Below are 12,729 nucleotides of genomic sequence, written 5' to 3' on the forward strand. Positions count from 1 at the left end.
TTACCATCTTTCACATATCTATGTATGGAAACTTTTTCATTTTAGTAGCTAACTCACATTGACTGTTTACTGTGTGTACTGTGCTAAGAAGTTTATATATATATATGTGTATGTATATGTATATACATACATATATATATATTATTTAACCATTGCAACAAAAGGTTTTGTTTTATTACCCCCATTTTACAGGCGAGGAAAGTGTAGCCTCTTTTGCATAACTTGCCTTATATCACACAGTTGGTAATAGCCAAAGATGGGACCCTGAACCCACAGCTGTTTGCCTCTAAACAGTTTTTCCTCCATTACTATTAACTGAAGTCTACACAAGTCCATACTTCAGTCAGATTTCCTTAGTTTTTACCTAATGTCTTTTTCTTATTCCAGGATACCACATTATACTTCGTCATCATATCTTCTTAGGCTCCTCTTGGCTGTGACAGTTTCTCAGACTTTTCCTCATGCACTGCATTTTCTCTAAACCATTTTTTATAAATACCTCATCACTGACAACACTATAGCAGCTATAATTTACTATGTACAACTCTGTGTGGCTCTGATCTTCATAGCAACCATTCAAAGCAAATATTATAATCCTCTTTTTATAGATGAGAAAACTGAGACTCAGAGAGATGAAAACTAATTGCCCAAGATCACAAAACTAGCAAGTGATGGAGTTAGGATCCTAACTCAGGACCATCTGACAATGAGTTACTATATATATACATATATTTTTACTACTCTGTCTTATATGGCATATGGCATGTGTGTGTATTTTAAGAATACATTCGAATGTTAACATCAGAGTCAGAAGTGCCATGAAGATGATTTATATCTGATTCAGAACCCTAGTGGCACGGTGGTTAAGTGTTTGGCTACTAACCAAAAGGTCAGCAGTTTGAATCCACCAGACACTCCTTGGAAACCCTATGGGACAGTTCTACTATGTCCTATAGGGTCCCTATGAGTCGGAATTGACTCAAAGACAACAGGATTTTATATCTGGCTGAACCCTCCCATCTGATCCCCAAGCCTCTGTTGACTCCCCAACAAAAGGTTCTAAGTATATGGCCAAAAGTCATCAGTGTCATTGAATTTACTACCTCACAAAGCAAGTTTTGAACAGTTCTGATGACTACAAGAGCTCTATGTTCCTTCAAATGATGTTTGCTCTTTGGTCTTACTGTGGCTCTTAGGAGTCAAACACAATCATCTATGCCTTCTGTTCAAGAATTTTGAAGATGGCCACCAAGTCTCCCCCTACGGAGGCATAGTTTGAACTTCCCACAGCATCCTAATTACACTGCTTTGAACCACAGTCCCTTGCAGTGTCTCTATTTGGTTGAAAGTTCTTAAAGTGGTATGTAGTATAGCAATGAGTATGTTGTATATAATCAGAGTTCAATAATTGCTGTCGACTGCCTCCTTGCTTAGTGTAACCTCCTAACACCAACATCACACCTCTTCTCCCCCATCCCTACCCCCTCCACACTGCATTTCTAAACGGTCAGGTCCAAAGAGCTCTAAAGCTGACACTTCTTCTAACCCTTTAAAATGTCAGCTCTTGCTAGAAAATCCCCTGAAGACACTCGTTTGGAAGGTGAGTCAAACGTAAGGGCGATGCTTTCTCTGAGTATGACAAACAAGTTCAAGGGTAGAGGCAGGGAGCTGTGGACACCCAGAGACAGCTCCTTTCTCCATGAATCCCCCTCAGCGCTCAAACAGACAGGAACTTCCCTGAGGATCTGTGAGGCCTTCGTGCAGGGCGGGGCAGGAGCCGACGTGCCAGATGCGGGGCGGGCTCCCAGCAGCTGGTTTCACTGACAGCCGCGGTAGAAGCTCGAGGTCCCCTCCTGGACGCCGCGGCGCCACCAGCTGCCTCGCCAGTTGCCAACGCACCCGCCCTACTGACAGGTCTCCAAAGCAAACCAGAGACCGAAAAAAGCTGGCGAGAGAGTCAGAAAATATCGCAAAGGAGTTGTTACCAAAGTTCTCTAGGTGTTCCGCCTGTTCTGGCCCGCCGGTACCTGCGCATCGTGCTCAGTACCATGGACAGCGCCCGCGCCGCCGGTCCCGGGATCCTGGACGCCGCCGGCTTCTGGCACGTCTGGCAGCGCTTTGACCCGGATGGTAAGTAGAACAAGCCACCGGTGTAGACGCGGCTCCGCGCCCCCCACCCTCCCACCGCTCGGCTGAAAGGACCTAGTTTCCCCTCCCTGCACTTCTACTCCGAGGGGAAAGTTGTCAACCTGCGCTGTTACAGCAGTATACCTGACGTCTTTGAGCTGGTGTTGCGCATCTAGATAAAAAAAAGGTAACGTGAAATTCAGAAAGAGAGGAGGGATTTGCCTCCCTTGCCAATCTTTTTGTGCGTTTGTGTATCGCATATATTCAAGAATATATATATATAATTCCGAATATATATATTCAAGTATATACACTTATACATATATGTGCTTATATATTCACATATATATATCCGTCTACCTATAGATCTGGAAACCCTGGTGGCGTAGTGATTAAGTGCTACGGCTGCTAACCAAAGGGTCTGCAGTTCGAACCCACCAGGCGCTCCTTGGAAATTCTATGGGGCAGTTCTACTCTGTCCTACAGATAGATAGATAAATATAGATATATATTCTAAATAAATATAGATATATAAGTCTATATATATTATATAAGAAAACCAAATATATAATAAATACAGATATATATTCTAATCTTGTAGGCTGATACTCGCCTACCTGAACCCTAAATGTGCTCATTTTTCATTCAGTGACTTTATTCTAAACCCCCAGCTTTTTCAATGGGAGGGTGAAAAGACATTCCCCCAAGAAAAAAAAACTACTTGAAAAGAAAGTGAAACTTCTTAATGTTTGCTTTCCTTTTATTAATCATTAAAGTTGCATAAAAAGACATCTAAAGGCACGTTTTAACTCTGAAAACTAGAATTCAATACTCGCATTTTGTTAAAATTTTCCAAGCATCCAAAATCCTTAAGTTGGATTTTATTCTAAACTCATGCTGTTCATTGATTAAAATTTGTGTATTTAATAGCTATTATATTCTAAATATTAATATAAACCCCAACATACAGCATTTACTCTGGAACTTGTTTTTACTGTTCAAATTTATCACTTAGTTATTGGAATAGCAAAGAGCTTGTGAAATAAAAGACAATTATTAGAAAAACACTAAAATGCCCCTTGTTATTCTAAGTAACTGTTACTTATGCGTATCTTCTTGCATTTAGAAAAAGGTTACATAGAAGAGAAGGAGCTTGATGCTTTCTTTCACCACATGTTGACGAAAGTGGGTACCGATGTAAGTACTAGCACCACTAAGCATTAATTTATGTGTCTCTTAGTGAAATAGAGTCAGCACCCAAGTCCTATGTTGACTTGTACCTCTTAATCCCGTCTAATCTCTTTTCTTCCCTTAATGCGTGTACTTTTTCCCCTCTCTTAGCAACACAAAGGGAATTAGGCAGGTTTTATAAAAGGCACGACTGTGACATTAGACGTGCTAGTCACTAAATTCCCATCTAACATCTGTCATCCCTTCCGAGATCACAACTGTAGATTTAAACAACTCTGTTGTGAACGTCTCCGTGGTTATGTCTCTGCTGATGGATTTAAACCTGGAGGTAAGGTAGCGCCTTTGTTCAGAAAGGTGGAAAAAATGTTAAGAACTTTAAGGTCCTGGGTGTTTAGCACATAGGACACTTTTCTGATAGCAAGCCACAAACAAAATCATTTAAAATATTTTTTTCATTAGTCATTTTATTAGAAGAGGTTGCAGATTTCTTACAGAAAGACAAATCAGAGAGTAACAACACATCCAGAGCCTATTTGTCCCTGGTCTCTCTCTCTCTCATCTGTCTCTCCATCTCTGTCTCTCATCTCTCTGTCTTTTTCCTGTCTCTTTGTTTCTCCTTCATTCCATCTCCAGCCTTTCTGTCTCACAATCTCTTTGTCTCTCCGTTTCCTGTGTCTTTTATTTCCCTTTTCCTCTTTCTCTCACTTCTATATCTGTCTTTTGTGTCTCTTTCTGTGTTATCTCTTTTTGCCCTTCTTTCCTTTTCTCTCATCAGTTTCTCATCCCTCTCCCCCTTTCCTCCTTCTCCTTCTCTCTCTCTCTCTCATATCTTTCTCTGTTCTTTCTCTGTCTGCCTGCTCCTCTCTACCATGCCCTCCCCCATGCAACCTATGAAGTGAATGGGTGGCAGCTGTGAAAGATGGAAAGTGTACCCCTTCTTTTTTCTGGTTCAGACCATTCAAATACACTTCTCTTTATTCTTCATTCCTGTGCTTATATCAGCTATGATCAAAGACAAAGAAGGTTCCTCCAGGAGATGTTTACCTTCAAGCTGCTGCCAGGTATCACCCACTATCAGCCCATGTGTAACACTCCCAGCCTTGCTTACGGAGCTCCCACTTACTGTTGTAAATGCTAAGGCTAGGACATTCCAGAACCCCATAGATCTGACACATTTTGTCCAGCATGGAATGGGGTATTCAAGGAAAACAAAAAGATGAAGGTAATACAATTTGAAGTCTGGGAATAAACTGGATGGTAAAATTCCTGAAAACTTAAATCCCCAGAGATTTAGAACTTGGGATCTTTTTAGAAGCCTCCTTGCTTTAGTGCCTTATAGGAAAGGAGGAGGATAGTTGCTGTCAGTGTTGCTCTCAGTGTCATGTCTTATTTTCAGTCATAAGCATTGGTTACTCAAACACAAAGGTCTGTTCTAAGCTGATGACACTGTGAGATGTCTTCTTCTGGGCCTTTGGCTGACTTTAAAGGGATTGTTGCCATTATTGAGAGCTGAGGGATGTCATCTTTTACATTTTTCCACTGCCCCTCCCTAAGGCCCTACCCATGGACTAACCCTCTCACACCGGGGCAACATGGTCCTTGGAGGAAGCGAGGCAGCATATGACACACCAGTGTCCTCTGCCACTGTGCTCAGTGCAGGTGTTCCTGTGGCCAAGGTTGCAGAGCTTTTAGAATAGTGGCTATTGAAATTTGACATGCTTAAGAATTATCTGTATTTGGTCAAATGCAGGCCCCTGGGCCTCATCCCCTAAATATTTCGGTTCAGTACATTTAAGGCATGCCTAGAATCCTATATTTTAAAAGCACCCTAAGTCAGTTAGCATCTCTTTTCACTCTCTGTCCCTCTGGGAAAGATGACTGCCTGTCAGGGAGAGGATTCTAATCAGGCCAGTCCCGCTGAGCTGTGTGGCAGAAGCCCCAGGCACCTCTGCTTAGCACCTGGTTAAGGAGAGAGCTTTTGGCCACCAGGGTAATAAGTTATTTAAACTGTTATCCTGAAATGGTATCAACTGCCATGTTTCCCTTTTAAAATGCTGAGGCATTGCCCTGGGGGTCTGGTTACAGGGACATTCAGCTGGACAACCATGATTGAGTGAATAATTCCTAATTCTGGGCATTTTTCCTGCTGAGTAATGAGTAATACCAGTTGCCACTGAGTCGATTATGACTCATAGCACCCGATGTGTGTCAGAGTAGAACGGTGCTCCACAGGCTTTTCAATGGTTGACTTTTTTGGCAGTAGATTGTCAAGCCTTTATTCTGAGGTGCCACTGGGTGCACTCCAACCACCAACTTTTCAGTTAGCATCTGAGCATGCTAATTGTTTGCATTACCCGGTGACTTAGTGTACTGACTAGGCCCTAGGAAAATCCTTAATAATAGGGAAAAACTTCAGAAATGAAGCCCCTTTAGCTGAAGGACAGTTACCATTTATTTGTGACACCTACTTTTTAGAAAAAAATTTAAATTTTTTTTTATTGTGCTTTAAGTGAAAGTTTACAAATCAAGTCAGTCTCTCTTATAAAAATTTATATACACCTTGCTATTTTTTATATACTCCTAGTTGCTCTCCCCCTAATGAGACCACACACTCCGTCTCTCCACCCTGTATTCCCATGTCTGTTCAGCCAGCTTCTGTCCTCCTCTGCCTTCTCATCTCCCCTCCAAACAGGAGCTGCCCACATAGTCTCATGTGTCTACTTGATCCAAGAAGCTCACTCCTCACCAGTATCATTTTCTATCCCATAGTCGAGTCCAATCCCTGTCTGAAGAGTTGGGTTTGGGAATGGTTCCTCTCCTGGGCTAACAGAAGGTCTGGGGTCCATGACCTTTGCAGTCCTTCTAGTCTCAGTCAGACCATTAAGTCTGGTCTTTTTATGAGAATTTGATGTCTGCATCCCACTGCTCTCCTGCTTAATCAGGTGTGACACCTATTTTTGATGAGTGATGCCCGAGCAAGTATGGAAGTGGACAGCCAGAGAGGCCTCAAGGATGAGGCAGCCCTGCAACTGGAGTTTAGGAACAAACAAGCAGTTCTTCAGAGGCCCTAATAGCTCTATGTTCCTCTGCTGATTAGCAGGTCACAGAGACCCCAGAAGAAGGAATTTTGAGATTTCTAACAGCAGGCTGCCTGCTAGTCAATCTCAGAGAGCAACTAGCCTGCTTGTAATTATCTGCTGTATACATCCGCCTACGGAACTGACTTAATGGACCCATCAGCTGCTATTTATTGCTGGTGTTTTTTTTTGTTTTGCTTTTTTTGTTCCTTTTCTTTTCAAATGCTGAGAATTGGCCTCTGAACTGTGTCTAGATCTAGCCAGTCCATTGGCAGTACCCATTTCTCTGGCTATACACACATCCCACATACACAGATTGTTCCGCAGCCTGGGCCTCATTCAGTCCTGCAGAGATTATAAGTACCCTGCTGGGGCCTAGAGTCTCAGATAAGGTGGGCTGGGCCAGTGTTGATGGGGGATTACATAAAGGGAACCCCAAGCTTTTTTGCTTTAGGTCCATGGCATGGTCATGGATATCAGGGATAGAGGTCAGAGAGGACCGAAGTCAAGGCTCAGTGCCCTCAAACTGAAGGTGGCCTGTAGAATCTGTCCACAGCGTCTTCAAGTTCACACTTAGTTACTTGGCTATCTAATTTTCCAACAATGTAGCCAATGGTAGTTACCTTCCCTTGGGAATTCCCCACCCACAATAAGCAATCATTTGTTCATTCCACATACGCTATGCTACAGAGATACAGAAATGATTGCTTTCCTGGCAGAGCTCTTAATCTAGAAGGACAGGTTGAAATTCAAAGTGAAAGCCACCTGTTGAGTGATTTCTCTTGTACTTTTTCTGGATGGTGCACATACACACACATACACCGCAATGCAAACACACACAATCTGTGGTGCTGAGAGCAGAGAGGCTCATCTCTCTGTTGAGTGGAGTGTCACCTGAGGAAACCTGACTAGCAGGAGATCTTGGGCTCTCAGAGTAGCTGTTCACCTTCAGCAGAGAAAAAACGTATCTCTAAGGTCCACTCCAGAGATGCCTCACCATGTGTAGGAATGGCCACTAGAGGTGGAGACAGAAATCTGGTGTCGAAATCCTAGCTCTGCATTTACAACTGCGTGACATCGACACGTTATTTAAACTCCTCGAGTCTCAATTTTATTGTCCATAAAATAGGAATGATAATATTTTGGCCTATCTCACGGGGGCATAATGAAGACCAATGAGACAATACAAGTGAAACATTCTTTTTAGTTGCCAAAGTACTCATTGTTTACATATTTCTATGGTGATATGGTGTCCCCTTGGGTCCTTCATTGTCCCATTGTCTATTCTGGACAGCTTTGGCCTCAGAGCCACAAAAAGACTATACAATACAGGGATAGTTGAAGCTTACTCTCTTAACTGCTGAAAAGCTTTTAAGATCTAAATCAATATAACTGTCAATGGGGTTTCAACTTTGTGGGAGAAAATTTTCCAGGCCAGGGTAGCCTTTGGAGGATCCCCTTAAATCACATGCTCCACCACTGTCATGAGTAAAAGAGGCCCTATATCCAGGGGTAAATAATAGACTGTAGACACACTGTCATCTCAGGGACTTCCTGACACTTGCTCACCTTTATACAATCGATCCAAGCATTGTTTCCCATTTCTTCACTTGAGATTTTGTTTGCAAATCATGAATGTCTTTTCTCGTACTTTTCATTTAATGTGTATTCCTTTAGGAAGGTATTGATTTTTTAACTAGGCCCTTGGCTATTCCCCATTTATGATCATCAGGTGAATATACGCAATGTCTTTACAGAACCAATCCTTTTATTTTAATCATTTTGGGTTTCTAAATACAGGACCAAAGTCACCAATACAGCAAATGGCTAGAATACTCAAATCCATTTAATTAATATATCATCTTAATCATGAATGATCTTGGTTTGGATTTGCCTTTTTTTTTTTTTAAGTTGTGCATATAGAAGCTATTTTTAGTTGTTATTGACATAACTCTTAGTTGTTTGCAAAAAAACTCACCTTCACTGCAATTTATTCCAAATTAAGTTTATCTGTCATCGTCCAGTATGCAGTTGGGGACTACACAAGCCGTAATCCATTCACCTCTTTCTGTTGCCTGCAGTTCATCCATTTATCATATTCTAAAGGTGAGGAGTGGAACAAAAAAGAGGTATAATTGCATTTCTATACTTGCTGGCAAAAGTTTGTCTACAATTGGACAAGGAAGAGGCACACACTATTGACTGCCATGAAACTTGGGGGTTCCCTGAAAAAACAAAATCAAACCAGTTGCCACGAAGTCGCTTCCAACTCATGGCAAGCCCATGTGTATGGAGTAAGATTGTACTCCATAGGGCTTTCAAGGCTGTGACCTTTTGGAAGCAGGTTGCCAGGCCTTTCTTCAGAGGCACCGAAGCATAGAAAACAAGGTGATATGAGGGGATCCAATAGCTTAAGTCATCTAAGCTTAGCACATCTTTTCTACCTCACTGTCATGATCCCCCCATCAAACATTTGCTGTGCACTCACCTCTTGCAGTGGTGAGACTGTGTCAGGGGCCAAAATCCTGGTAACAATGCCCCAGGACCACCGTAGGATAAAATTGCCCTTGCTGACCAAGATGCTCTTTGCCTTTCCAAAAATTAGTTTTCAGATCTGCAGGGTCTCATGTTATTTAAAGCATCTGCTATCTAACCAACTGCCAGAGCCTATCCTGGAGAAATCCCAGAGCAAGTCACCAAGTCCTCGTTGCCTTTTGTTTGAACCATTTCTCATTTATACATTACTCAATGTTGGGCTTTAACAATTCTGTTAGATGCTGTCTGCCTCATTTGCGGCAACAGCAAGATGGAGTGGAAAGCACACCCCGCATCAAAGCACATCCCACATCGAAAGTGCTGGTTTCAGTCTTGTCCTACCACTAGCCCACAAATCCTTACGGTGGGCTTATATAAATCCTATGGGGCTACGGCACAGGAATGAGCAATGTTTTGTTCTGTTATACATTAGGTAACCAGGAGCCAGAGCCAACTCACAGCAACAAACAACAGCAACAGCCAGGTGCATGGCACTTCACCCCTCTCTGACAGGCTTCCTCGTCAGTAACATGAAAGGGCAAGGGCTCAGATCCTTAGAAAAGGGGTGCCTAACACTTCCTGATTCTTTTCTCCTTCACTCTTTTGCCCCCAAATCACCAAGACTGATCAGAAGGAAACAGACACCTTGACTGATAGTGCATCAATAAATAAAATTAATAAGAATATGACCATACCTCTTTTCATATGCTAAGATTAAGAGGTAAAAAGTTTGCGATACCCTTCTTTTAGATTTCTCCACCCTCTGAGAAACGTTTGCCGTATGCAAAAGCTCATCTGAAGAGGTGGCTGCCTAAGGGAAAAGGGGCATGGCTGATGTCGATCCAAGTCAGGACCTGTCTTGTAACCTGAGGACACATTGTCACGTGAAGAGAAATTTATCTGACCAGTGACGGGAAGTTGTAAAGGGGAATTTCCATGTTAGAGGATGGAACATATGAGATCAAAAAAATTTCCCAAAGAGGAGAAGGCTAGCAGGTCAGCAGTAAAGCCAGGAGCTTCATGAATTATCCCCACACTCCAGGGCCATTGTGAGGATTCTGGGAAATCACACTTGTGAAACAGCCTGACTTGGTACCCACCCCATGGCTAGCCCTCCATGAATGTTTATTTCCCCGCCCTTCTTTCCTCATCTTGTGAATTAGATGTAGGCAGCTGTTAATTCCCCTAGTCACATTTTCCCTCCCACATTTTCCTCATATTTTTGGAACCCATTAGGGATAGGACTTAATGGAAAGGAAGCCAGAACAAAGCACATCTTCCATCCACCTGTGATGGAGGGCAAACGCCAGGTCCCCAGAACGCCATCATGTCCCCGGAGCCCAGAAGAGCATCTGACACACAGCAAGCCCTCAATGGATGCTTGTGTAATGAATTAACAAAACCTAAGAATGAAATAAATGATACACACAGATTCAAAAGGTAGAGTAGACCACTAGTCTCACCCCTTTGGGAGCAAGAAATAATGAGGAAACCTAAAGATACAAGGGAAAGATTAGTCCAAAGGACTAATGGACCACATGTACCACGGCCTCCACCAGACTGACTCCAGTACAACTAGATGGTACCCAGCTACCACCACTGACTGCTCTCACAGGAATCACAATAGAGGGTCCCAGACAGAGCTGGAGAAAAATGTAGAACAAAATTCTAAGTCAAAAAGAAAGACCAGTCTTGCTGGCCTGACAGAGATTGGAGAAACCCTGAGAGTACGGCCCCTGGACACCCTTTCAGCTCAGTAATGAGGTCACTCCTGAGGTTCACCCTTCAGCCAAAGATTGAACAGTCCCATGGAACAAAGCAAGACTAAAGGGGTGCACCAGCCCTGGGTCAAGGACTAGAAGGCAGAAGGGGACAGGAAAGCTGGTAGTAGGGAACCCAAGGTAGAGAAGGGAGAGTGTTGACATGTTGTGGGGTTGTTAACCAATGTCATAAAACAATGTGTATACTAACTGTTTGATGGAAACTAGTTTGTTCTGTAAAACTTCACCTAAAGTACAATAAAAAGAAAAAAAAAAGGTGGAGTAGAGTGAAGGAAATTTCAGAAGGAAGGTTTTGAAATGATTAAAGCCCCTCTTTTATTATAGAACAGAAACAAAAAGCCCAAGAGGAGAAGTGTCAAGCTAGTTGGTGGAAGAGTTAGGTCCAGAGCCAGGGCCATCTCCCTGTCTGGAACTATTCTCACTATATAGTCAGTGTTAAGGTGTAATGCATAAGTAAATGGTATTGCTTATTAAACTGCCATCAGGTCGATCCTGACTCATGTCAACCCCATGTGCGCCAGAGCAGAACTATGCTCCGTAGTGTTTTTAATGGCTAAATTTTTGGAAGTAGATCACCAGGCCTTTCTTCTGAGGTGCCTCTTGATGGACTTGAACTCTCAACTGTTCAGTTAGCAGTGATCATGTTAACCATTTGCATACCCTGAAGAACGTGAGAAGCACAGGAGGTAGCCAGCCATTATTGTGATCATCCTAAGTGTATTTGTTTTGTTCCTGATAATTCTCTTCACTTATTTCCGCATCAGCAAGGGTCATCTGGGTCTTCCATCTCAGGGAAAGACCCCTGCAGAACAACAGTGAACCAAAGAGTTGAGCTCAGCTTTTTTTTTTTTTTCCCAAAGTAAACTTTTGAAAATCATGGCAGAAGATAAAGGAGGCAAGAACGGTCAGAGTCCCGAGTACCAACAACCAAAGTCAGGCTATGAGTAATGTTATAGCTTTCTTTGTGGATTAGAGTCGCCAGTGGGAAGCTGAAGGCTCCCCAGTCTGTCTCCCTGAATAAAATGCAGTGAGCTTCATGGTTCCTTAGGCCCCACATGGACTACCCATGGTATAAACACAGACAAGCCTGCTCCGCTCAAGCAGCTGGATAGACCTCTTGGTGTTGCCATGCTGGTGCTGCCTTCCTCCCGCCACTGCCCATAGGGAGCCATGGCAGCCTGTCAGGCCCTGCCACTCTTCACAGTCACACCAACACCTGTTGGCATCGGGAAGAGGACTATCATGTCCCTGTTCTCAGAGATGCTTGAAGGGCCTCAAGGAGCATGATGCAACATAAGCCAGAGAAACAAGATATGTTGGGAAGGAAACCTTGAAGCATTTTAGTGTACAACTGGCCTAATTTCTTTCCTTCCCTGCTGATGTTTCAGCATTTATGGTTTTCTTCTGAAGGGCTATGTTCTCAGCAGTAGAGGTTTGTGAAAGCCGTTACCATCAGACTAACATATGTGTGTATGAATGGTTCATTGACAGGTTCTCGCAGAAGTCCACAATCACCCACCAACACTAGCAGAAACTGTAGTCAGTCAACAGCCCCTCTCTCCCAAGCCCTTGTAACTCACAGCTGGAGGGCCTGGCATCAGAGATTGGGTGGTAACATTAGAGAGAATGAATTTAGCATGGCTGATGGAGTCGCGAATCTTGGAATCAGCCACTCTTTGAAATTAGCTGCGCCTCTCAACGCCCCATATCAAAATTTATTCTCCATTGTTGATTGTATATGTCAGCTTTCTTTGTAATAATCCTGCCTTCCACTGACGAACAGTTTAATGCAAAGAAAAGATTGTACATGGAAGGGACATGTGACATCTTTGGTAACTCAACAATTACGTTGGCTTTCTTTTTTTTTTTTCATCATTAATTACTTTCCCCTGCTAATTTATTTTTTCTCGGAGTGGACCAGGAGGAGATTAAGAAAAGCAGCCTATGACAGCCTCAGGGCCTAGAAGAGCTGCACTTTTCACTTAAAAATAGCAACAAATCTCCAAGTTCTTGGAACA

The 12,729-nt window shown here is 42.9% G+C and overlaps 1 protein-coding gene across 1 annotated transcript in view; it reads left to right on the top strand.

The window, feature by feature from the left end:
* The first annotated feature begins 2,048 nt into the window (after nucleotides 1–2,048).
* The window catches only part of SCGN (secretagogin, EF-hand calcium binding protein), a 54,334-nt gene continuing 43,653 nt past the window's right edge, over nucleotides 2,049–12,729 (top strand). Inside the window, exons 1-2 of the mRNA XM_049874938.1 lie at nucleotides 2,049–2,130; nucleotides 3,254–3,324. Of these exons, the coding sequence (XP_049730895.1) occupies nucleotides 2,049–2,130; nucleotides 3,254–3,324 (153 nt within the window). The remainder of the gene's footprint in view (nucleotides 2,131–3,253; nucleotides 3,325–12,729) is intronic.

Source organism: Elephas maximus, chromosome 1 (genome assembly GCF_024166365.1).
Source record: "Elephas maximus indicus isolate mEleMax1 chromosome 1, mEleMax1 primary haplotype, whole genome shotgun sequence".
Taxonomy (NCBI): Eukaryota; Metazoa; Chordata; class Mammalia; order Proboscidea; family Elephantidae; genus Elephas; species Elephas maximus.